This window comes from Boleophthalmus pectinirostris, unplaced genomic scaffold (assembly GCF_026225935.1).
Source record: "Boleophthalmus pectinirostris isolate CB_2022bp ecotype Guang Dong unplaced genomic scaffold, ASM2622593v1 HiC_scaffold_1, whole genome shotgun sequence".
Lineage (NCBI taxonomy): Eukaryota > Metazoa > Chordata > Actinopteri > Gobiiformes > Gobiidae > Boleophthalmus > Boleophthalmus pectinirostris.
In genome coordinates this window covers 9,932,967-9,959,091 of record NW_026570970.1, presented here as the reverse complement: position 1 = coordinate 9,959,091, position 26,125 = coordinate 9,932,967, and the positions used below count along the sequence as shown (strand labels likewise).

The 26,125-nt window shown below is 38.0% G+C and overlaps 2 protein-coding genes across 2 annotated transcripts; both read right to left on the bottom strand.

Annotated features, from left to right (window-relative positions):
- Window positions 1-7,634: 7,634 nt before the first annotated feature.
- Window positions 7,635-10,468, bottom strand: LOC110163928 (ileal sodium/bile acid cotransporter-like). The gene is made up of 6 exons (XM_020928943.2): window positions 10,104-10,468; window positions 9,887-10,005; window positions 9,725-9,813; window positions 9,480-9,655; window positions 8,598-8,755; window positions 7,635-8,088 (listed from the first exon to the last, which is right to left on the bottom strand). Exons 1-6 carry the CDS (start codon window positions 10,466-10,468, stop codon window positions 7,910-7,912), a joined length of 1,086 nt encoding a protein of 361 aa, XP_020784602.2. The 3' UTR covers window positions 7,635-7,909.
- Window positions 10,469-13,751: 3,283 nt separating this feature from the next.
- On the bottom strand, window positions 13,752-25,578 carry gtpbp8 (GTP binding protein 8 (putative)). The gene is made up of 8 exons (XM_020928975.2): window positions 25,446-25,578; window positions 24,346-24,570; window positions 23,594-23,747; window positions 22,646-22,744; window positions 21,751-21,881; window positions 21,252-21,351; window positions 18,195-18,313; window positions 13,752-15,551 (listed from the first exon to the last, which is right to left on the bottom strand). The coding sequence occupies exons 2-8, from the start codon at window positions 24,507-24,509 to the stop codon at window positions 15,461-15,463; spliced, it is 858 nt and encodes a 285-aa protein (XP_020784634.1). The 5' UTR covers window positions 24,510-24,570; window positions 25,446-25,578; the 3' UTR covers window positions 13,752-15,460.
- Between the last annotated feature and the right edge of the window lie 547 nt (window positions 25,579-26,125).

The window sequence follows — 26,125 nt, the reverse complement described above, 5'->3', positions numbered from 1 at the left end:
ACCCTGGTGATGGTAAGCTACTATTGTAGCCACAGCTGCCCTGTGGCACACTGACAGAGGCGCGGCTGCCATGCCAGTCAGCGCCATCGGTCCCTCCGACCACCACCATCACTCACACACCATTTTCATACTAGGAAATGTGGGTGAAGTGTCTTGCCTAAGGACACAATGATTGAGTTGATTGTATTTAACTGACCATGACTATCAACTGTTTATGGAGACCTGTAGCATGTTTTGGGTTGATGGGGGAAACCGGAGCACCCGGAAGAAACCCATCCAGACATGGGGAGAAACATGCAAACTCCACACAGAAAGCCCCGGGCGACCCAGAGATCGAACCCAGAACCTTCTTGCTGTGAGGCATGAGTGCTAGCCACTCAGCCACTGTGCCAACAGTAAAGCAATAAAGCTCTTGTCATCATCGCTGTTAAGATAAACGGGCACATGGATCAATACATGAGCACAGCACAGAAGAGCATTGGCAAAAACACCAGGGTCAACCAACTCCTGGTTGACCAAACAGTCGCCTGTGACTGCAGAACTCATCAGACCAACCTGTGCACTGCCTGGATTGATTACAAGAAAGTGTACGATTCAATAACACACATGGATCACTGAGTGCTTGAAGTTGTACAATATCAACAGGACTCAAAGAGTCTTCATTGCAAACTCGATGTGGTCATGGAAAACCAATAGCAAGCCACTTGCACAAATGTCCATCAAATATGGCATATACCAAGGAGACACACTGTCCCCACTGCTGTTCTGCATAGGTCTGAACACCCTCAGCCAAATCATCATCCGCACTGGCTACAGATACTGACTCAGAAACAGGACCACCATCAGTCACCTCCTCTACATGGATGACATCAATCTGTACACTAAGAGTGAGCGAGACATCGACTCACTGATCCACACCACCGGGATAGGTCCCATTTGGGATTGATAAAATGTAGTAGGATGGTGACAAAGAGAGGGAAGGTAGTCCGCACAGAGGGGGTCTAACTCCCAGAGGGAACAATAGCAAACACTGAGTACAGTTACAAGTACCTTGGTATCCCACAAGCAAAGCACTTGAAGAGGCAACAAGGAAAGCGGCTATGGCCAAATACCTGCAATGAGTGAGGCAAGTCCTAAGAAGCCAGCTCAATGGCAAGAAAAAGGCCCAGGCAACAAACAGCTACTCCCTGCACAGGGAGCACTCACCGTAGCGTGCAGCCCCTCAGGATGGGATTGGAAGTTTGGTCCTTGGTCTCGTGCCATCCTCTGAGCGCACTGGTCAGATAGGTCTGGAGGCTCTGCCCTCCATGTACTGGTCCCAGATGGAAGCGAGCTAGACCAGTGCGCAATGGACTGGGTCCGAGAGGTTCCGTGCCATCGTCTGCACACTGGTTCCATTCGGTGAAAGCAAGAATGTGCTGTGGACTACAGGGCTGCTCCTGTCCTCCATGCTCAAGGACTGTGGCTGGTTCCAAGGTGGTGCAAAGCATCTGGACAGAAGTGCGAATCCAGTCTGGTTTGTTATTTATTGTTCTGAGCAGTCCGTCCTCTGCACACTTGGTTCTTCCCGGGAAAGCGCTTCTCAGGCTGAGACACCTAATACCACTACCCGCTCCAGCTCATCTGAACCAGAGCTGCTCCCACTAGTTCAGGAGTTTGATTTGGATCTAATCCAACTGTAGCATTTCTCACACTAGGCTAAATGCAGTTCATTTTATAAGCTGAATCAATTGAATACAGCCTATTCAGTTTAGAGTCTAAACTTAACACCACTGTATTAATGGGCCAAGGAACATAAACTAATTGTGACGCTATTTAGCCAATCAAATCTGTGCATTCAAGGAGATCACAAATTTGAATGCAGACACAGACAGAGGAAAGGGGTTTTGAGATATCTGTTGGAAAATGTGTTGAGACTGGTAAATTGAGATGTGCAGTTCTAGGAACCGCAAAGATACTGCACAGAACTCTCAAGCTCCCAGGCCTCTGGTAGACGACCCGAACTGTATGAGGGTGAGAGACCCTGAATGTGTGGTGGAACCTTCTGAATACATATAAGGAAAGAGGTATATGAAATTTGCAGCATTTATGCCAGGCAAATAAAAATTTAAATGAAAAAAAAATTAAATTCTAATAAAAATGCCAAGTCTGAAAAAAAAAAAAAAAAAAATCACATAAAAGTGCATTGTGTAATCTTTCAAATGGAAGGTCCATCAAAGCTAGAAAAAGTCCTCGGTTCGGAGAAAGGCCTTGTTCATGTCATTTCTAGGTAGTAAATTTTATGACCTTGTGGTACTAAAATGACTTAAGTTGACTTACAAGGTCCACACTGAAGCTCATTATGCGTATGTCCAGATGTAGTATTTGTTACAATCCTAAATGCATTTTTTAAAATACTTATTTCCAAATACCATACATATGAATCTAAAGAAAGAATAAATTAAATAAGCTAGGATATTTTTACATGACAATACCATGCGTATGATTCTAAATTAGACATAAGAATCCGTGTATCATTTGTCCATTTGTTTTTCAAGATAAAACAAAAAAAGAAAATGAAAAATAAATAAATACATTTCTTCATTATTTGTCTCCAAAACCAAAATGAAAAAAACAAACAAACTGATAACGATTAGTTTTTTTCAGTTTTCGATTTTGTGTTGAATGAATAATGGAAAAAAATGGATAACACAAAATCAAAAACTGAAAAAACTAATTGTTATCTGTTTTTTCATTTTCTTGTAGGTACTTCGAGTAAACAAATACAGTTTTTATACATATTTTTGGCTTGAAAATATGCTTACACTGGGGTTCATTGTCCAGACAGTGAAGCTCATTGTCTGCATTGTCCATATATAATACAATCTTAAATGCCTTTTTTTTTCTTTTTTTTTAATGTCTCTCTTTATTTCTGCCTTTTCACGGTATGTATCCTTTACTTACATATTGTCTGTAGCCTTCTGACTGTGATATGAAAAAACAATATAAGAGCAAACTACTTATTTCCCAGTACCACACATGATTCTAAATTAGACATAAGATGGGATAGTTTTACATTTTACCTAATTGTTGGCTTTCTCTCATAGTTTGAGTTATCACATGAGATTCATTTAAACTAATATTGTGTTTTTGTTTTTCTACATATTTTTGTTTGAAAAATTACTTTAAAAAGGTGCATTGTGTAACTTTTCTGGTGGAGGGTCCATCAAATGCTTGTTTCCATGGAGATGTCTTGCTTTGCTTTGTCTGGAATGTTTCACAGTATAGTATTAAACCTTTCTATCTTCATGGAGACCAAACCAGACCAAGTTACCGGTCAGATCTGTGGAGAGGCGTCCCCACTCACAGTCAGAATGTCTGTTTTTCTACGAATTTTTGAGCTATAAACCACCTGTAATTGAATACATGTAAAATATACTGGAACATTCGCAATGACTTATCCATAGAAACAAGCAGGTGGCGGACCCCTGACCAAAAAGTGACATAGTGCACCTTTATGCTGCATTGTCCAGTTGTAGTTCAATCTTAAATGCTTTCTTTTAACCTCTCTCTATTTCTACCTGTTCACAATATCGATCCATTATTCACCACATAGACTGTAGCCTTCTAATGGTGCTATAAATAACCAAAACAACGTTCCTGCTTATTTCCCAGAACCATACATATGATTGTGAGAGTCTTGGGTTACTCTTGGGTTACTTGGGTTACTTAGCTCCCAGCCTCGTTTCCATGTGAGGTATTTTGTGACATGCACAGTAGAAATGTTGGTCCTAGGAATTCTAATAATGTGGAAAAGTTTCATGCTTGTACCACAAAAGTGAACAATTGGTCTTTTTTTTTTAATTTTTATAATAATTATGATTCTTTCTTATTGTAATATAATGTGATATATGAGCTACTGTGTTTAAGTAATTTCCCTTGTGGATCAATAAAATCTGTCTGAGTATTTTTGTTTGTTTGTTTGTTTTTTGCTCAGTTGGCTGTTAAAGGTGCACTATGTAACCTTTCTTTGAGGGCCGCCTGCTTATCTCCATGGAGATGATATTGCTGTGCCAAAAATAGTAGGGAATAAAACATATCTATCTCCATGGAAACAAGCGGCACAACAAGACCAAGTTACAGGTCCAGTTTCATAGGGCACTTTTATATAAAGAATCAAATACGTGTTTCGATTTAGTGGGACACGAGGCACAGAAAAGTCAAAACAGCTGAAACTAAATAGGCTTGTACTTAATATTTTACAACCTATGGTACATTTAGGTGAAGGACAACTACATTTCAACATTTCAGAAGCTGAAATGAGACAAAAATAATGTAAAGAGTAATATAAAACAGAAAATAGGACCTGTATCGAAGCAGTTTTATATTGTGTTTATCCAGGCTGCTAGAGGGCACTAGTAGTTGCTATCATTGCAGTTTCACAATTTGTTTTGCACTAAATCCTGGTCAAATAGAACACCTGCCTGGTCCTTGGAGGAAATGATGCAAGAGAGAGTTTAGCTGGCTGTGAATCTCAATAGGCTCTATTGATAAAAGTGATAAAAGTAAATGTGATCAGTGGTAAAATGAAGACTGCATATGTATGTGTTATTTGGAATCATCTTGAAGTGGCGCCCTCATCTCTTCCAATTGCATGTACCCAGCGCGCTCACAGTTGTGCGTCAGTGGGGAAATAATGAAAACTGAGGTGTGGTTGTAATTGCTGATTAGCTGAACATAACGGAACACTACAATGACATGTAGATGAAGAAAACTGGGACATTTTCTTATTTTTCCTAGATTTTAATAATAATATCAATGCATCAAATGTATATAGCGCTTCTCTCGACACTCAAAGATGCTTTACAGATCATTATTCATTCACTCCATACCTGGTGGTAAGATACTATTGTAGTCACAGCTGCCCTGGGGCAGACTGACGGAAGCAGGGTGCCAATCTGCACCATTGGCCCCTCCGACCACCACCATCACTCATACACACCACTTTCTTATTAGGCAATGTAGGTGAAGTGGCTTGCCTAAGGACACAACAACAGGTTTTGCAACTGGTGACCCCCCCCTTTGGCACCATTTTCCCAGTGTCTCCCATCCAAGTACTTACCAGGCCCGATGGGATCAGGCTTTGACAATCCGGTACATTTTGTCAGACTTACAGCCCACCAGAAGCTGTAATCGCATCTTTCCAAACGTTTTTCTGGTTTGTGATGTAAGTGTGAATATTAGGACACGGGGTCACATTGGGTACAACACATAGATAAATACTTTTTTTGATCCCCCGAAGAGGAAATTCAGGTCTTGCTGCCATCTCAGGCACACCTTTAAGAAAAAACACCACAGCTTATCATGAGGAGAGGAGTTTAAAAATTAAACCACCCCCAGACTATGCTCCTGTGGGGAGGATAATGTGGGACCAGGACAAAAACACACCTCTGCGACATAAGCACATAATCAAACACAGGACAACATGAAGACTCGAGTTTCAAACAGTACAGGACCTTTGCATGCTGACATGATTTTGTCTCAAGAAAAAAATGGCACATACAAGTTAGCAACCCATTAATGTTGGTTTTATTCCACAGTTTAAAAAAAGAAAAATACTTTGAGACATTTAAAACAACACACATAAACACATATAAGTCTATAGGCACGTTTACATTCTTGCATTGTGACTGTTATTGCACGACTGAAAATTGAAATTAAACTATACAAAACAAAACACAGTCTTACTCTAATAATTAAAAATAATATTATAAAATTAATTAAAACATTAGAGTCAAAGTAGCTTAAAGGTGCGACACGTAACTTTTCTGGTGGAGGGCCTATCAATGCTTTTCTTTGTAGAGATGTTATTGCTTTGTCTAGAATGTTTCAGTGTGGTATTAAACCTTTCTATCTTCATGGAGATCAAACCAGACTAGGTTACGGGTCAGATCTTTGGAGAGGCAATCCCACTTACAATCAGAATGGCTGTTTATCTAGGTATTTTTGAGCTATAAAACTACTTGTAATTGAATAAATGTAAGGTCACACTGTGGAACATTCCAGGTAGAGCAATGACATATCCACAGGAACAAGCAGCAGACGGATCCCCAACAAAAAAAGTTACATAGTGCACCTTTAAGTGCCTTGATGAGGGAGGAAAAAAACAGTTCAGTGCTTGCGGTCGCCATAGAAACCAGTAAAACGATGATTTGGCACATTTTAACATCACATGCTTTTCCAGTCATAAAGGACCCTCGAGTGACTATTGCTCTAAATTCTGATTTAATGTTTGTAATTTAATATTGCGTTTTAACTATAATAAAACAGATTGTATATGGATGTAGAATTTATAACTATGACTTTTCACTGTAAAATGTTTTGCAGAGTTGCTTAGGTCTACTGAATTTTTACAAGAATAAAACATGAATAGTACAGGCAAGATTATTCATTTTTGATGCTACATCACAATATTTTGTGAATCTGACAAATAATAACCGTACTACATGACATGATATATAAAAAATACAATAAATTACCAAAAATAGCATACAGGAGAGGGCTCCCACAATAAAATGAACTTAAAGGCGCACTGTGCAACTTTTGTGGTGGAGGGTCTGCCACTTGTTTGTCTCCATGGAGATGTTATTGCATTGCTTGAAATGTTCCATGGTATGACATTAAACATACTGTATCCATCTATAGTAGCAGTTTTCAATAGGTCAGGCCTGACTCCCCTGGGGGGCGACAAAGAGCCACTGGAGAGGCACGACACACACAGACTAAACCAGGACTTATCCCAGGAATGAACCAGGAGGACAAAACCAGAACTGAACTAAGACTAAACCAGGACTAAACCAGAACTGAACGAGGACTGAGTGTCAGGGTGGGCCCAAAGGTGAGCCCGTGTAGACTGTCGGGTGAGGGCAGGCAAAAGGACTGGCGCAGAGCTCCGCACCCCACGGGGGTAACCACAGCCACCGTCTGATTGTGCTTTGCAGACCCGCTGCTCCACGGGCTCATGGATAGGGGCGACTCTCCACAGATCTGAACTGTAATGCAACGTAGTGATATAACCTGCTTGTCTCCCCTGTGATGGATCGGTATAATCTACACCGTGGAACATTCTAGGCAAAGCAATAACATTTCCATGGAGATAAGCAGGTGGCAGACCCTTCACTAGAAATGTTACACAGTGCACCTTTAAGGAATACCTCTCACTCTCTCTTATATCTATCACTCATTAATGCATTGATCTGCAGGTCTGAAAACAGATACAGAACTTACAGATGCAGATGAATAAATACAGTCACATGCAGAAACATATAGACAAATTAAATAAAGATAAATATGACAAAAATATGAGTTAGTCTGAAATATTATCTTCCAAGGTCACACTATAGATGCAGATATTTAGATAGATAATAATACATATACACCAGTCAAAAGTTTGGACCTTAGGTTTCTTGATGCAAGATGTATGGAATTATGTAGCAAAGAAAAAACTAATGTCTTTTTATATTTTATTTTCAATTCTTCGCAGTGTCCACCCTTTACTTTGTTGACAGCTTCATGATGAAGTCTCCTGAAATGGTTTTCACTCCATAGCTGTTCCAAGTCGCGGTCAAGAAATGCCAAAAGTGCAAACCAGTGTTCAAAGCAAAGGGTGGATACTTTTAATTTGTTCAAAATCTGAAACAAATTTTGAGTTTATTTTCATTTGTTGCATTCCATATCTGTCCATTCATAGTTTTTATGCTTTTAGGGAGAATCAGCAATGCAAATAATCATGGAAATAAAAATAAAAATGTGTCTAAAGTTTTGACTGGTAGTGTACTTTGTTGCATTGTTTCTGAATTTCCAACAGATGAGCTGTACCCCCCTGTGATCAGCAGAGGGCAGTGTGTGGTGTTCAGTGTTGGACGTTATCTCAGAACTGTGTGTTGTTATCATAGTCCTTACTCTTCTCCGCACTGTCCTCATTCATTTCAAATCCACCGTTCTCCAAAGGCTTTATTTTTCCAGCTCCTACCTCTCCGTCCCCCAGATCAGGCGTCTCACTGTCCTCAGACACGTCACCTCTGCACTTCCTTTTGTACAACTGGAAACCTGCAAAAAAAATGAATTTAAAGTACAAATACAAAGTTCCACCACAATCAACATGCGATTTCAGAACTAGCCAATACTTAAAGAGGCACTGTAACTTTCAGGTGGAGGGTCCACTTTCTGCTTGACTTCACAGAAATTGCAGTTTTGCTTTGGAATGTTCCACAGTACGGCATTAAACATCCATTTTGCATTTATTCAATTACAGGTGATTTTATTCCTCCAATATACTTTAAAAAACCTCTGCAGATTTGAACTGTAACTTGGCTTACTGACATCCCACATTTGTCTCCATGGAGATAGAAAAGCTTAATCCCATACTGAGGAACATTCCAGGCAAATAATAACATTCCATGGAGGCCTCCACTAGCAAAGTTGCACAGTGCTGCTTTAATGTGCTGAGTAAAGAGGTCGAAAGAAGCTTTATCTAAAACTCTTGACAATAATATTTTATTTTTATTTTATAAAGATAAATTTGATCAGTATTTTTCCATCTTGACAGGTCTACATACATCCTACAGCTGCGAGGGCTGCAACTATCTGGAAGATGCTGTAGATGAGTGGGAAGGAGAACATGACTTCCAGGTCAGCAGGAGAGAAGGACAGCTGGGTTATGGTGCTGCACAGTTGGGCGTTCTGGAAGCCCGTCTCCAATGCAATGGTACGACACCTAAAAAGAGACAAGCAAGAATGGGCACTTTCACACTGCTTGTTTGATCATTTGGTCCACACCAGGCAATAAAATTTTGATTATGTAACGTATAGACTACAGTGTGGTCCGCTTTCACATCGGTAAATGAACCAACATTGGTCCGATTGACATATATCCAAGGCTCCTGCGCACAGCGGGTTCAACTGCACGTGGCACAGGGACGCTGAGGCTCTCTTGCACGCCAGACCTCTCGGAAGCGAGGCCAAGTCTCGCCCAGTGGCCTCCACAGGCTACAGACGGCGCAGGCCGGTCTCTATTCCCTCCGGGCCCGGGGAGCCTATGGACTGCCAGTTGTGGTGCAGATGACCCCGGCCCCCATCGGCCCCACCACCACACTGGGGCTATCTGGTTGACCACAGTTTGAGGTTTGCCCCATGTCTTCTTTACTTACCATAAACAGGAAATTAAATTATTGGTTTGGATCCGAATTTGCATTTTCAGCAGAGTTTTGTGTGGAGTCAAGAGGATCGAGACCACCTCTTATTTGAGGTCTCAGTTCGCTTGATTTAGTACGGATCTGAGTGCGATTGATGATTTCACACCAACGAAAACAAATTGAACTAAGAGCTTTTGGTTCGAATGGAATGTTTGGTGTGCACCAACTGCTGTCGGTGTGAAAGCACCCTGACTATCATTATTTTCGTGTAACATAATTGCTGTAATGTCAAGTTCTAGGTCTTACCTGAACCAGGGCTGTCCAGTAAAGCGAGCGAAGCAGAAGCCCAGCCCACAGCCAATAAAAGGGAAGATGGTCCCAATAATCCAGAGTGATGGGTCAATGTCCCATGAGGACTGATAGAGGATGCCTCCCACCACAGCAATGACAACAATCAGACAAAATCCAATTATGGAGCCAATCTGAACACAACAAACATTTGGAAGCAAATTCAAATGATATGAACATATGTGTAGTTATGTGATTCTTACCTTGAGGATTTTTTTGGCTGTCTGTGGCCATTTGCGTTTGACTAACATCCCAAATCCAATGGGAACCAGGAGAGCCACAAGAGTGATTCCTAAATTACAATGTTTGAAAAATGATGCTGCACAATGGAAATGTTCAAAATTTGGGTGCAGTTCCGCACTAACCGATGCTTTCGTATGGGATCTGGATGGTCTCCGGTGACACCCACAGCGAAGTGTAGATCAGAAGACAGAGAGGCATCATACCCAGGGCCAAGATGGAGGAACAGGCTGTCATACTGATACTGCAACAGAGAAAACACATAGAACGTTCAAATGTACTGGATTGAATGGTTGTAAAATGAAAACTCAAGTTGTTTTGCTGCCCAACATGTTCACTGACCTGAGGTCCATGTCTCCCTCGAGGTAGTAGCAGATAATATTGGACCCTGATCCTCCAGGACAACAGCCCATGATGATGATGACCACAGCCTGCACAGGCAGCACATTGAAGACCAGTGACAGGAGGAAGGCTGTGAACGGCATGATCCCAAACTGACACAAAAAACCAATGGTGATGCCCCAGGGTCTCCGCAGGTGACCCAGGAGTTTGTCCAGGTCCACAGAGCAGCCCATGGAGAACATGACGAATGCCAACATAACCGTTAGAACAGTGCTAAGGACCAAGCCCAGAATGGCGTTGAAGTTACTGGGAGGAACCAGACAGCTGGTCCCTGAACAGACTTCAGCTTCAGCATGACAGTCCATTGGCTGTGCTATAATCTCCCTGAACAAGGCCATGGCTCCAGATTAATTCCAAAAGGTCCTCTTTGTGCTCCAGGGAAGGCTGGTGGACTGTGGAAACACCTGAGGTTTACTCGACCCTTATGTACTGTACCTCTGAAACTATGGGAGGGAAATGGCCAGAAAAGAACAATCAAAAATTAACCAATTCTTTATGAGTATTGTAAACTTGACTAAATGTGATTGCCCTATGGTTGGGCTTTTACAACTTGGAGAGTCTTTAAAGTTTATTGGGAAACATTTTCCTGCAGCAGCATCAGTCACAGTGAGAAGATGCTTGCAAGACACAGCCCACACCTTATGTGCACAATGCCATATACTCTCACACCTGCCTTTTACAGCATTTCAAACATAAAATTGCTGGGAGAATGTGATAAGGGTTTATTTCCTTCTGATCAAAAAGCCTGTGTAACAATGATTGCAAACTTTCAGTGACTTAAATGATCATAAAAGCACCAAATAAAACAGGTGGTGTATGGTTTTGAGCAGTGATTTAACATTTAAAGGATCCATGTTACATAATTTTTTTTAGCTGGGAGAGTGAGTTGTGTTTTGTTTCTTTCGCATATGTTTAACAAACAGTTTTCAGTTTGTTCTTCTCTCAAACTGAAAACAGGAAACTGGATAAATCTTCACTAGAATCTTTTGGATGATTTCAGCCCTGGAGTTGCCAATCTCTACTGAACAAAAGGTAAAAGGAGCTGTTAACTTGAAAAACGTATCTACCGCTTCATGATATGACAAGGTAATAATAAAGAAACATGTGTGAATGAAAAAAAACACAACTCCAGGTCGGTTTGTGATGAGCTAACAGTGTAACAAAGACCTGTAAAGCACCTCCCTAAAAAACTTTACATTTTAACTTTAACTAAGAGGTGAACCTGAACCTTTCACTGATACAGTAATTCTGACCAAGAATTATAATTTCAAACATACAAAACGTGTTTAAAGAAATCAACAACTCAATGTATGTATTTGTTTGTTTGTTTTTTGCTCAATTTACTGTTAAAGGTGCCAAAAATAGTAGGGAATAAAATATATCTATCTCCATGAAAACTAGAAGTGGCACAACAAGGCCAAGTTACAGGTCAATTTCATAGGGCACTTCTATATGAAGAATCAAATACGTGTTTCCAGTGAACGATTTAGAGGGACATGAGGCACAGAAAATTCAAAACAGCTGAACCAAAATAGGCTTGTAATTAATATTTTGCAACCTACAGTACATTTAGGTAAAGGACAATTACTTTTTAACATTTCAGAAGCTGAACTGAGACAAAAACAATGTAAAGAGTAATATAAAACAGAACCACATTATAAGAAATGTTAACAATGGAGAGATAGAACTTAACTAAATATGTTTTTTAATGTGGATAAGATTAAGAAAACATGTTTGTTAATCCAGTCGAGCGAATCGCTGCCTTGTTATTAATTTGTGATAGTGCTGAAATCACAGGACAGTTAGTAATGTATTAGTTAGAATTTAGAAAAAAATTACTTTACTACCAAAAAGTTAATTGTACAGTACTAGTTAGTTACGATCTATAAATGATTAGAAATAATAATAATGATGATAATTGTTTGTGGGATTTCTCTAACCTTTCAGAGGTCCTGCTTCTGTAATGCTGTCTTTCTTGCATGTGAGCAAGTAATGGTTAACTACAAAAACTAAAATGGGATGAGTAATTTATAATACACCATGGTGTTGTTGGTTATTAAAGAAGTACAAGTACAAGTACAAGTACAACCTGCCCCTCTTGAAAATACCTTAGGTGTATTCACATAATTATCAACAGTAGATTAGATTGAGCAAAACAATATATTAATAATTCTTATTAATACATTTTAAATAAATATATTAAAAAATATTTTGTCTCAATTTAGTTTTAGCTCAATATGCATGTTACTCCACAATTCTCTTTCTCACTGCATGTCTCATCTTAAACTTTAATTGTCGCCTAAAGTCCTCCTCCCTTTCTCTGGACTTGGCTTGGTAATGAGTTACCAGTAGCTTTAAACATTATCTGTACAGTTTTAAATGCCACAAGATCATTCAGGTCGAGAGTTTTGAATGGAAAAATGATGAAGAGTATGTTCATGCAACCTGACATTATGAATAACTGAGAGCTTGCTTCTGTACTGTACGCAGTGACTAGAATCCTCTTTTCTAAGCGTTCGCCAGACCTCAAAACAGAATAATAAATATGGCAGGATAAGTGAACTGTGCAGTGCACATGGCTGCATTTGATCTGTTGTAAAATTTGGTTGCCATGTAACCAAATTTACTAGGCAACCCAATTCAATTTCACAACGGATATTTAAAAAAAGCTTTCTGCAACTTGCCCTACTTTGCATGAAATCACACTTTACTTGAACATTTATTTGCAAAACATTATAATATGACACCATTTTATAATTGCATGTTTTGTGCAATATATTTGAGAAAAGTAGAATCAGATGTTTATAGCAGTTCATTTTACTGGAATGGAAAAAGCCATTTAGAAAAGCATTGCCCATAACATAATAATTCCAGTTTTCCAATACTGTACAGGACAGTGACCCTCCACAGTCTTATCAGCTGTCACCTTTTGTCTGCTTTCTCTGTCACTCCGGCTGCTGTAAAGTCTGTGCCTAAGATCCTGATGTGAGTGTCTAAACATTTGATCTGAACAGGTACCACCACCGTCTTTTAGTTAAAAAACGCAGTGGCATAAACGCTAAACACAATGTACGAGCATCATCGTCATCACCTGTGCAGTTTCTCCAATTTAGTCAAATCAGACCCATAAAAAGTTCTTAGGACTTTTAACTCAAGCAAAAAACTAAAGCAACATATATAAATGTACTTTTCTTGTCTTTGAACAACAGACAGGAAGGAATTTAAAGCAGCATGGAGTTTGTCGCAGTGACCTTCACACTCGTTCTCATAAAACCTTTACGAGATTGTGGTGGCTCCACTGTTTGTCTTTTAGTCATTTTTGATTACTACATGAAATTCTATCACACATTTTGCCAATCATGAAAGAGACCAGTTGTCAATATATTAATATACATTATCAGTCACATTCTTGCTCAATAAATGAATAAATGTTCATTTTGTCCAACATTGTTCATTATAATTCATGTCCAAAATTCAGAGAATTGTTGTGGCATGAAGGCAAACAAGATTTTATCAGTTTTATGGGGTAATTATCTCATTGGGGACAATAAAAATACCACAAAGAAATCATGACAGAATTCTAAAGAATATTTAAAAAACAAAATTTTTTAATTATAGAATATAAGACGGAATATAAGAAGTCACTTGAATGAAATGTCTTCACTGCAAAACTTTTGTCCAGTTAACAGAGTAAATTTTTTCTTTTACTACAGTTCTTTTGGATCATACCTGGGCTGAGGGATCACAGAGACAGCAATAATGATGCCTTTTATAGAACAACATAACACCTTTGAACTTTGAACTTACAACACCATACAATAAAATACCTATTTATGCCATTATAGGTTTTTGTTATTCAAGATCCTTCCATTACCAGCTTTTTTTGGACATGTTACAAGTATGCAATCATAAAGAATACTTGAGATATTGTCCACGGTATTGAAATAGATGAGAAGTATTTTAGCTTCTGCTGTTGTATCAGTGGTTCAGGTTGCTGTGGTTGTATTAACGTGGCATATTTACTATTAATTAAAGGCCCTGTCCTCGATTTTTTCCTATGTTTTTGAGCAAAATGTGTCTTGCCCCAGTATCAGTTTATTGAGCAGCTCTTCAGATCAAAATAAGTCCCCTGTGTAGTGTCTGCATGTAATTATAAAACAGATTTTTTTTTGATAATCAAGTGTGTGTTACCATGCTAGTTGTTGTTAACTTTACCAACATGGCAAAAGCTGTAAAAACTGCTTATAAACTCATCACAGTGAATAATTTGGGTTGGATGTTCTGAATGCACAAGATAAAACTACTAACTCTGTTTTTCCACATTTTTAAGACAGCAAAAATCTAATTTTTGGCTGAGTGGCTAGCACTGAAGCCTCACAGCAAGAAGGTTCCGGGTTCAATCCGCGGGTCGCCCGGGCCTTTCTGTGTGGAGTTTGCATTTTCTCCCCGTGTCTGGATGGGTTTCCTCTGGGCACTTTGGTTTCCCGCATCAACACAAAACATGCTACATAAGTCTCCAGGAAGATTAATTGATAGTCAAGGTCAGTTAAATATAATCAATCAATGAACCTGCCCAGGGATGTCACAATAACCGAAATATCGTGATATCGTATCGTCAAATGTCTAACAATAATATCCGCGGCTGTCACAATATATATCAAATTTCAAGTTCCTTTGCTTAAATGCATGGTTTTACAGTACCAACAGCTTATAAACACCGGAAACGACATATTCCATGATTCATTTCAGTGCAGACAACATGAAGAAATAAGAAATATGTTTTTTATTTGAATTCTTGGGATTATGATGGAGATAATTCATACCAAAATCTTGTCAAGGTATTTTAAAAGCAAAAGCATTTCCTATCTACAATTATCCTCTCCAAAAGATCACAATAAATATCATATCGTGAGATGCATATCGTGATAATATTGTACCGAGTTGGATATCGTTACATCCCTAGTAAATGGTCACATCTTCATATAGCACTTTTCCACCTTTATGGCACTCGAAGCTCTTTACATTAAAGAAACACTCAACCTTTCACACACACATTCATCCACCAGTGTACGCAAACACTGGGGGCAAAGTGGGTTAAGTGTCTTGCCCAAGGACACAACAACAGCTCTCATCTGCAGGTCTGTGGATCCATTCGTTTTATGTCAAGAGCGGGATTTGAACTGTCAACCCTCGGATCAGTGGACGAACTACCAACTGAGCTACTGTTGCCCCTAGATAAGATGACCGGATAAGATGACCTTGAAGTGCCACACAAAGTCCTAAGTCCTCGTCGTTTGTCAGCTCTGGGCCGTGTTGGTCAGCTGGACTGCTCCTGTGATGTGGGCCACAAAGCACCGGAGCAGGTAGATCCCCCAGAAGTTCAAGGAGCTGTTTCAAAAGAACAAGAGATAGAAAGTGTCAGAACATTTCGATTTGTCAATGTTCTTATCTTTTAAATAAACATACCACTGTGCATCGTAACATACATGTTTTACTGCATGTAATCTTTGAACCCTCTTTAAAAATGCCAAACATACAGTCTTTGTCATAAACGTAGTTCATAAGTTAGTTCAGGGCCGTAATGTGTTTCTGACTGACTAGAAATTCATTTTTTGTGTCATTCAGGCTGCTGTAAACTCCCCTTGACTTTCTACTGCTCCTGACGTGACGGAACTCACATTAGAAACATGCCGACCCATAATTGTAAATTAAAATGTAAACTGTTAAAAAAGTATATCTGGTAACATTTTATAATAAGGAGACATATAGAGTGAAACTTTCAAGCCTTTATTTCTTGAAATTTTGATGATTATGGCCTTCAGAAAATTTTAATATTACATAAAATAGGATATTTTAAAAATAATGGTCAGGCTTCTGAAAAGTATATATTAATTTCTGTGCACTCAATACTTGGTTAGGCCTCCTTTGGCATGAATTACTGCATCAGTGCTCCATGGCATGGAGGAGATCGCCCTGTGGCAATGCGCAGGTGTAATGGAAGCCCAGGTTGCTTTAATAGCGTCCTTAAGGCCAATCAAGCACAGTAACACCATGGTCATTGAACCAGCTTTTGGTGCCTTTGGGCAGGTGCCAAGCAAATTAAATCAGTATCTCCATAAAGCTTGTCAGCAGAAGGACGCATCAAGAGCTGTAAAATATTCTGGTAAATGGCTGCAGTGACTGTGGACTTCAGAAACACAGTGGACCAACTCAGGCAGATGACATGGCAGCCAGATCATCACTGACTGTGGAAACTTCACACGAGGGGTGAGCAAAAATATCAAAATATCGATATATTGTATCGTTTAATGTGATGATCCAGTATCAATATCAATGGCTGCTGTACCGAAATATCACCAAGAGTATTTTTTGGTATATTGTACAAAATTATTTTGTTACAGCTCTACAGTTTTGTTGCGTATTTCGAGGAAGGAAACTCATTTATGCGACACATTTGACATTTTTACTGTTTTGATGAATAAAATGGGCGTGTTTCATATGAACTTTGCACAAGAAGTGGTTTAACAAAGACTTTTAGTATCACAGCCATCATTTAGCCATTATTTTTTATTGAACCATATCGAATAAATTATAAATATTTCATATAGAACCGAAAGTGCACTGTATGTACATGATATGTATCATATCATGGCCTATGGATCAAGGTATGTATAGCATCGGCAACTTGTTAATGGTGCCCAGCCCTTCTTCACACTGGACTTTAAGCAACATGGATTCAGTGCCTCTTCACTCTTCCTGAAGACTCTGGAACCTTGATTTATAAAGAAAATGCTAAATGAACTTTCCTCTGAAAAGATGACTTTGGACAACAAGTCCAAATCCACCAACAGTCCAGTTCTTTTTTCTCCACAGCCCAGGTAAGACTGTTTTGACGTTGTCTCATCTCCCGTACAGGCTTTGTCAGTGGCTCTTGATGAGGTGAGTCGATTTTGCTTAACAATCACCTCAAGGCTGGAGTCATACCTTTTGCTGGTGCATCACCACATTTTTCTTCCACTCAAGTTTTTCATAAATATGCTTAGATACAGCACTCTGAACAACCAGCTTCTTTAGCAGTGACCTTTTGTGGCTTTCTCATTGTGGAGAATGTCAGTGACTGTCTGTCCAGTCAGCAGCCTTCCCATCATTGTGCAGCCCACTGACCCAGACTGAGAGACCATTTAAAGACTCAGGAAACCTTTGGAAGTGTTTTAGGGTCTGATTACGGTCTAACTCCATGACCTTCTAATGTTAAACTTTTTCACAATATTCAATTTTTCTCAGACACTGAATTTTGGGTTTTCATCACCTGTAAGCCATATTCATCAAAATATCAAAAACTAAACAGTGATGCTTCACTCAGTGTAATGAATCTATACAATATACAGATTTGACTTTCTGACAGGAGTGACAAAAATATTTCACTTTTTCATGGTATTTGGGGATTTTTTTTTAGATGGACTAGCATTACACAATATAGAACAAAACCTCCAAAGCCATCTCCATGGACACAAGCAGGTGGCATTACGAGGATCAAGTTATAGGTCAGATCTGTGGAGCGATGACCCCACTCACTGTAAGAATAAATGTTTTTCCAAAGTATTTTTGAGCCATAAAATCAAATGTAATCAAACCAAGAAAGAACTAGAATTTGTATTAATCATTAGAAGATGTAGGCCTATATTTTAAAACAGAAACTTCATAAAATGCCATAACAGATTGGTATACCTGCTAAAATGTATAGACAGTCATGTTGACAATAAAATCTTTGCAGTGTGTGACTTACAGTAAATACTCTAAATACTATTGTCTATTACTCACATCCTGCACCATTCTCCCCCTCCCTCCCTCTCTCCTTGAACTGAAGCATAAAATCTTCTGTACATGACTACACTTCTTTATAATAGCATGTACATAACTCCATACAGTATATCTTTATAGTAAATAGTAAATCTACATTTATGAGATTCCAGCAAACGTGACAAATACAGCGTCGTCTGTGTGATGTGTGAGTCCTGGATCAAAGCTCACCTGATCAGGAAGGGCTGAGGAAAGCAGCTTGTGGTCTCACTCTTAATGACTTTGTGAACACTGAGAAGGTTCAGTAGCTGAGTGCGAGGGCCGCCTTTGTCCATTTTTGTCAACACGATCTAAATGTGAAGACAAACGACGCATTAGGACTTCAGAGGTTTTAATTAAGCACAAAAAACTATCAATCAAACCTTTAAGAGCCCATATTACACTATTTTTTATGTTATAATGTTGTTTCCTCATCAAAAACACACCCGGAGTTGTATTTTGTTTCATTCATACATTTTTAACAAACAAATCCTGCATATTTAGGCTGAGTTCCTGAAAACTGAATACACTCCACCTTGTGATGTCATGGAGTAATGCGGGAAGTGTTGCACTGTGTTTTTAAACTCCACACACATTCACTAGAATCATATGGATAATTTCAACCCTGGAATTGCTCAGCTCTACTAAACAAAAGGTAAAAGGAGCTGTTAACTTGAAAGCTATTGCTTCACGACATCACAGAGCATTCTGAGCTTTGGAGACTAATAATACCAGGTTCTCAAATTAAACAAAACACAACTGCAGGTATATTTTTGATGAGGTAACAACATTATAACATGGCTAAAGCTCACTGGAGTCCATTTTGTGTAAGATAGAACCTTTAAGTGGTGTTCAAATATACAAAGCACACACTTTGTGCTAATATACATGAGCATTCACACATAGTGGCTCCCTCTTTTCTGCTTCACTCAAGGAAAAACTAAACCTAAAACACAACACTACCCATGCCAGTCCATCTTTCCCACAATCAGGGAATAATTTAGCTCCATAAAATACTTAAACTGTATCTATACAGCATAAGACAGGGCACGGTTTGAAGGGAAATCTCCAGAGTTAGACAAAATTTCTTTAATATTACCATATGGTCTTTATATCTGGAACCTGCCTGGATGACTGCGGGATTACACATAATGGTTTTGTCTATGTGCTCTTATACTTGTTCTGATACAGCTCAAGATCATTCTAAAACTATTTAGGAAAGGTTCATTTCTGTATTGTGAATGTGACTTTTTTAGTATCAAAACCTGCTCAAATGAGTGTCTAGTTTTGATTCTAGTTTTAGTATCAATTAGTATCTGATTTTCAATTTTGTTTTCAGACTATCATCTGCTCTAAAACTGTTCTTTATCATCCTAAAACCAGCTTAACCTGGTCTATAATTAATCTAAATAGGATCTTTCATAAGACTAAACCACATAAAAGGTATTTCTGAATAATGATTAACCCTAAACGAGGACAAAACAGGATTTGACACTAAATAAACATGACCGTGTACACTTTCCGCACTTTGAGAAACAATGACATAGACAATTAAAAGTATCCCTCAAGCTGCTATTTAAAAGCTGCCCTCGCTTGCACTGAATAATGGTGCCAGTGTTTAATTATATGACATAAATAATGAAGGAGAACCATCACAGAGCAGTGTGGACAGCAGTTTAAAATAGCCAAGTGCCCGCTCAGCCTTAACTCTCTGTGGATATATAATGAACAAGACCGAGGAGTAGGAGGGGCTTAGAACAGATGTAAGACAGCAAGTGGTGTTTGGTAAATTTTTCTGTCTGAACATACACAACTGGTCAAAGGTTTTAAAACACGCACATTTTTCCAGTTATTTATTGCAATTCAAGTTGTGCAAGTCCAATGAAGAGCTTGAAATGGTACAAAGATAAGAACTGAACAGACAGAGGTTTAAAAAAAAGATAAAAGATTACAAAACACAAGTCCAAGCTCTGCCAAAACTACTATCAGACATCGAGCTGGTTTGGGATGAACTGGACAGAAGAGTCAAAGCCAAGAAACCTACAAGTGCCGCACATTTATGGGAACTTCTGCAACAGACTTGGGAAGAACTTTCTGAAGAATATTTGATTTCTATTGTAAAAAGATCGAGCCACGAGTTTGTTCAGCTGCCAAAGATGGACACTTTCATGAATCAAAAGTTTACAATACATTTTGGGCAACAGTAAAAAAAAAAAAAAAACTGGAAACGGTGTGGTGTTCTAAAACTTTTGACCAGTAGTGCAAATTTTATATTTCTTTAAATTTCTGTAATTGTCCTTAAATGGGAATAACCCCTCTCAGACATGGGGAGAACATGGTGGTTTCTTATGGTTCATATGGTTTCTTATGAGGGACCCCGGCAACTCAAACTTAGATAAGATTAAATGAGATAAACTTTATAGTCCCAAAGAGGAAATTTGCCTTGGACTCAGCTTAAAAACACAGTTATTTCAGAGGTCCCATGGTATCCCAATTCGAGCCATGCCCCTATTTACTTGTACACTTGTATTTACATTGAAGACCACACGCATTATCAACTAATGATGGCTAAATAAAAACACCGGGATAACTTAGAGCAGGCTAATAGAAACATTGTAAGGTCAGAATGAGTCTGGCAGCAGCAGCTACAGAGAGAAGGGCAATGTTTGTTTGTTTTTTTAATAGAAGCTTCATAGTGCAACAAGAATCTATGTCATTATTACTCAGGGTATCCCCAGGTTTGACTAGCCCAAATTTAAGACATTTTTAAGACTGTTTTAAGACCACTTAAATGAAAATTAAGACCAACATCGCACCCATTGTCTGGGCGAAAAACACCAGATCTAATTCTAATAATGACCAACCAACTACTATATTTAGAATCTAAGAGCCACTGTGGATTAAATGTGCACTTCCCCATGATCCATCCAATGTCTTCCTTCACTCTACTGATTGTTTACTCATTGCCGCCGGCACCAAAAACCAACGTAATGTTTGCGTATACTCCAAATTACGTTCATTCGTAATTTCACGATGTTGTTTTTTTTGTCCCTCTCTCCATTTAACATTGCACTGAAACAACAGGCTAATGAAATTTAAGACCTTTGTGAAAAAAATAAGACTTGGACAACATAATTTAAGACTTTTTAAGGCCTTAATTTAGAAACACGAAATCTGAGACCTTCTTAAGACTTTTAAGACCCTGCGGCTACTCTGTTTCTACAATGAAATGTATTTTGTGTATCATACCACATACGGCCGCCTGGTTTCTTCACACATCTCCAGAGCAATGCGGTCTGCAGGCTGTAGCCCCACACTGCCATCCACCAACAGAAACGTCCTCACCAGGCTGAAGAAGAAGAAAAGAAGAAAAGAAAGAATATATAAGAAAAAATTAGGGAAGGCAAGTTCATTTGTATAGCACAATTGGTACACAAAGTAGTTCAAAGTGTTTTACAGAATAAGAAAGACGTTAAAATCCAGCCAATAAAAACAAATCAAAACATAAATAATCATCATAAAATTAACATTAAAAGAGAAGAGATACATAAAATATTTCTAAGTCAAATTGATACACACTTGCTGGACTACAAAATTAGTTTAAAGCATTTGCAGATTTATCCCAAAACCGTTCCTTTTGTTATTTTTTGTACATTAACGTCTTGGGTTCTTTTCAAAGACATCTCCTACTGTATTGTCTTTAAAAAGAACCTAGAGTTAATTTGCAGATTTACACTGATTGGCGTACTTAGTTCTTGTGAAGAGGTACGGCTCCACAATGTCCACAAAGTCCTTGGGCGCCCGGTGTCCATACCCAGGCATGTCCACGATGGTGAAGGATCGGCCCACTCGGAAGAAGTTCATCTTCTTTGTGTGACCCTAATGAAAAACCCATGTGAGTATGAATTATATTACAGGACAGATGTTAGAAATATTAACTCATAAATACAGAACACAGAGGACTACAAGGGAAATTTAAAGTTAAGTGAAACTGTGATGTGTGGTGATTAGGGAACTGATGTCTTCTTTGGTCTAGTTTGAGTTCCATAATATCTAGTAAATCCATCTCTATATTTATTTTATCTAATATATCAACAAAATTAAGCAAAAAAATCAGATTTAAATGTCACAAATATATGCAATTTGTGATTTTATTTTACCCAGAAAATGCACTATTTTTGTATGAGAACATAACATGATGAAAACCATGTAATAGATTTTTAAGTATACAGAAAAAGCTTCAAACTGATAGCCATATATTTAAGATTTTTCCAATTCCCCTGCAGTGTCTAGCTTTAAGATGAAAACAGCGAAATGTAGGGCTCACAGTTTTCTTGCATGTCATTATCTGGATATCCACCTGTATATTTATTTTTGTATATTTCATCTGTTAAATCTAAATTTTTAGAGGATGTAACCAAATTATAATACTGTTTCCTTATTAAATCATATAAGAAATAGTGTGTTTGACTGCTTAATCTGGCATATTTGGCACAGTGCTTTATTCTGGACACCTTCACTAGACTTTGTAGTTAACCAATGTCCGTTTGCCAGCAGGTTGCGTTTTTGCGCCCTCTGCTGGCCAAAATTCAACTTTTCAATACGTTTTTATGTGAATGGATTTATTTAGAGGGTTTTCTTACGGGAGTTTTGGAGACCCGGACCTCGACCTCAGGCGTCAAAGAGAACAAAGCTTTGATCAGGGACGATTTACCCACATTACTCCGGCCAATGAAGCACACCTGCAAGACACACACAATACAAAACAGTTTTCTTCTGAATGACACCACTGTTCTTAAAGGGATAACTTCATGATTTTATTGTCAATTGGAATTTGTCTGTGTTGATATTTAACAGCTTCTTTAATTTCCAGAGAATCAGAGGACCAAGGAAAGAAAAAAAATCACTGACTAATCACTTTTTCTTCATATTTCCAAAGGTTTTTATTCAAAACAGCACATTATCGCACTACACTTTAGTATTTAAAATTTAGGGGTGCCCAAATGTTTTTTACAGTGGACCACATATTAAAGCTTATACAGAGCAGAGGGCCACAAATACAAGAGAATGATGCTGATGATGATCATTTAAATGTTGTATTGTGGCAGCTTTAATAAGGCTAGGCTTTAATGTTCAGTCTGTATTACATCAAAATGTTTGTTATTTAAGTTAAAAACATTTTCAAAATTTGCTGCAAAATGAACTATCTTTGGTAATTAGGGTTAATTCAGCAAAAAACATGATGGCCAACAAAAATTGAGAGCCATATTTGGCCCCCGAACTACAGTTTGTGCACCCCTGATTAAAATAAATAGCTTTCAAAGTACCTTTCGAGACTACATTCTCAAATATTTTTTAATAAATATTTAGATAAATATAAAATAAAAAGAAATAAAATAAGAAAACATTTGTCCATCATATTTTTCCATTATTTTCTGTAATACAATTTTCGGTGGCAAATTTAAAAATGTATTCTTGATCATGAGATTCAAAATGAGAGGAGAAATCTTCGACTTTCCATTCCTAAAGTCTAGTTAGATTTACCAGTAAATATATTTATAACATATATAAAAGAAGAAGGCTGAAAATACCTCTGGCTGTTTGAGGTCAGGAGCATGATCCATCCGCTCTGCAGAAGTGTAATAATCGATGTGATGAGACGGTGAGGAGAGGAAGAGCTTCTCTGCTCTGAGCATGTCCTCTACACTCGGGTCAAACAGTCGGAAATCTGACCTGTTCACTGACCTGCAAAAAGAGAAAAAACTGAGGTCCCATATAAATGTTTTAATAACAAATTTACCATTATACAAACACTAGGGCTGCACAATACTTAAACAAAACTGCACTTTGAATGGACAAAATTAGCCAATCACAAAGACTGCAATTGTTTAAGAACCAAATTCCACCACAAACAACAAAATATATAAATTCTTCAAGCTTATTCTGAATAAAAACTGCTAACCTTGTAGTTAAGATCTGTACAAACATGTTCTGAAATGTGATTCTTGTATTAGTTTGTCAGCTCATATTTCAATCTTTTTGTCAATTCTTCTGGATTTGTTTAAAATGTAAACTTTGAAGAGAATCCTATAAATTGTAAATCACAATTACTGAAACTAAAACGGCAAAGTTTTAATTATTTTTCCAAAACATTCATGCTCTGAAATGCATGGGATTCTTATATTTGTTCAGTATGTATCAGTATTCTCTCAAATGTTAATGCTTCTGAAGTTATCAGAAATTTAATCATCACAAATCCAATAGCAGTCTCAATACTTGTCAGAAAAGTTGCAATTTAACATTTTTTCCCCCTCAATATCATACAGGCCTGACATTTACTCACCGGTCGAGGTAGGGCTCGATGTTATTGAAGGGGTACACTAAGCTCTGAGCCTTCTTGTGAGGAAATGAAGTCACATTTTGGAGCGAAGCGAGTTTGTGGGCATTCATACGAGCAAAGGTCCAAACTTCAGGGAGAGTCTTTAGGCGTAAATGACGACAAAACATCTTCTCTTGTTTAGTCTTTACAGTTGTGACCCATTCAAATCCATTACTTCTTTTCGAAAGCCTACAAAACAAAAGACAGGAAGGCGTTATGTTAAGTGCACAGTGTATTAAGTTAAATGTATAGTTAATTTTTGTCTCTTATACAGACAATAAGTCATAAGTGAAACTGTAAACACAAACTCGCTGCTTTTGCTGCTTTTCTTTCTTGAAGTTCTGTCATTGTTTAATAAGGTTAGGCGTTATAAGTACGTTTTACTTCAGCCTAAACCCTTTCAGTCATGATCCATGGGGTTGTAGTTTATGTTTTGTTTTGTTTTGTAGTGCTGCAGAATGACCGAATAAAAACTACTAAATGTAAAAATAAGTTAAACACCTTGCAGTTATTTATACACAAGGTATCAGAGGTGTGTAGAGTAGACAAATATTGTGCAGGATATGAATTATGCCAAATTTATAAAAGCTTTCTTGGCACAAAGCAACAGGTTTTTACATCAGCATGAGTAAAAACTGTAATTTCTAATTTCTTTGCATTGTTATTAACTATTGTGCCGACTATAATACATTTATACAACAAAATAGAAAAGGGAAATGATCAAAATAAAATAATAAATAATCAGCTGTGTTGCTTGTAGAAAAAATAAAATGCAACATCATGAATTACTTTAATGCTATTCATTCGTTTGCTCCTTCTATTTTTAATTTTTTTTAAGTTAATATTTTACATACATGTGACTAATTTTAGGCTTAAATGCTTAAAAAAAACATCCTTTCCACTATTATTTAACAATATTTACAATAAAGTCTCACAGTTGAACGTGCACGCGCCCAGTCACATCCGGGCTACTGCTAAAACGCTAGCAAAATATTAGCATTCGCGAGAATAAACGCACCATGTCTGGAAAACCATGCATAATAATCATAGTGTTTATAGTTCACCTAAAAGTTATTTATTTCGCGTGGGAATAACCCAAGCAGGTCGTGTAGTTTCGCTTGATATGAGGTTTATTTGAAGATATTATTCCAAAGTTTACTCCTGTTCTCCATGTTTGGTGCAGCGCTCAAATGTGTCCGACCCTATCACAAAAAAAGACATTAGTTCCACTTTAGGGTGTTTTTATTTTATTTTATTTGTATTTATTTATTTGCGTCTACGTTTGTCTACATTGAATGTATATAGCTTACCATTATTTAATTGTATTTGTATGCTGATTGAAAATAATAGTGAAATCATATTGGCGGTATCATTATTATTTACAAGCAGGGACAGACTGGCAATCTGTACATTCAGGAAAAGTCCACAGTCCAAACAGCAGAGGGCGCTAATTTGATAATTTGCCCATTTGTCAAGCCTAAATTGCACAAGCTTGAAAGGCGACAAAAAAGAGTGGGTTATTCAATGGTTTCAACCAATGGTGGAGCATTCAGTGGTGAATTTGGTCCCCAGTTTTCACTATCTCAAACTGCATCACCCCCACCCGCCTCCCACATCCAGGGCTGTCCCAGGTCATCCCTGTTTACAAGGAAAAGCAGCCAAAAAAATCTATTATTCATATGATGATGTCCTGGTCTATTGGATTTTAATATAGTGCAATCTGTTTTGTTTTGCTTTTTTCTTT

Bases quoted from the DNA above. Each gene is read 5' to 3' on its own strand.
- LOC110163928 (XM_020928943.2), bottom strand. From the start codon at position 10,468: ATGGACTGTCATGCTGAAGCTGAAGTCTGTTCAGGGACCAGCTGTCTG. The intron at 9,814-9,886 runs GTTAGTGCGGAA...ATTGTAATTTAG, and splicing joins GATCCCATACGAAAGCATCG to GAATCACTCTTGTGGCTCTC. The intron at 8,756-9,479 runs GTAAGACCTAGA...GTCTCTTTTTAG, and splicing joins ACTGGACAGCCCTGGTTCAG to GTGTCGTACCATTGCATTGG.
- gtpbp8 (XM_020928975.2), bottom strand. From the start codon at position 24,509: ATGTTTTGTCGTCATTTACGCCTAAAGACTCTCCCTGAAGTTTGGACC. The intron at 21,882-22,645 runs GTAAGAAAACCC...GTTTTTCATTAG, and splicing joins TCCGGGTCTCCAAAACTCCC to GGTCACACAAAGAAGATGAA. The intron at 18,314-21,251 runs GTATGATACACA...CTTCACATTTAG, and splicing joins AAACCAGGCGGCCGTATGTG to ATCGTGTTGACAAAAATGGA.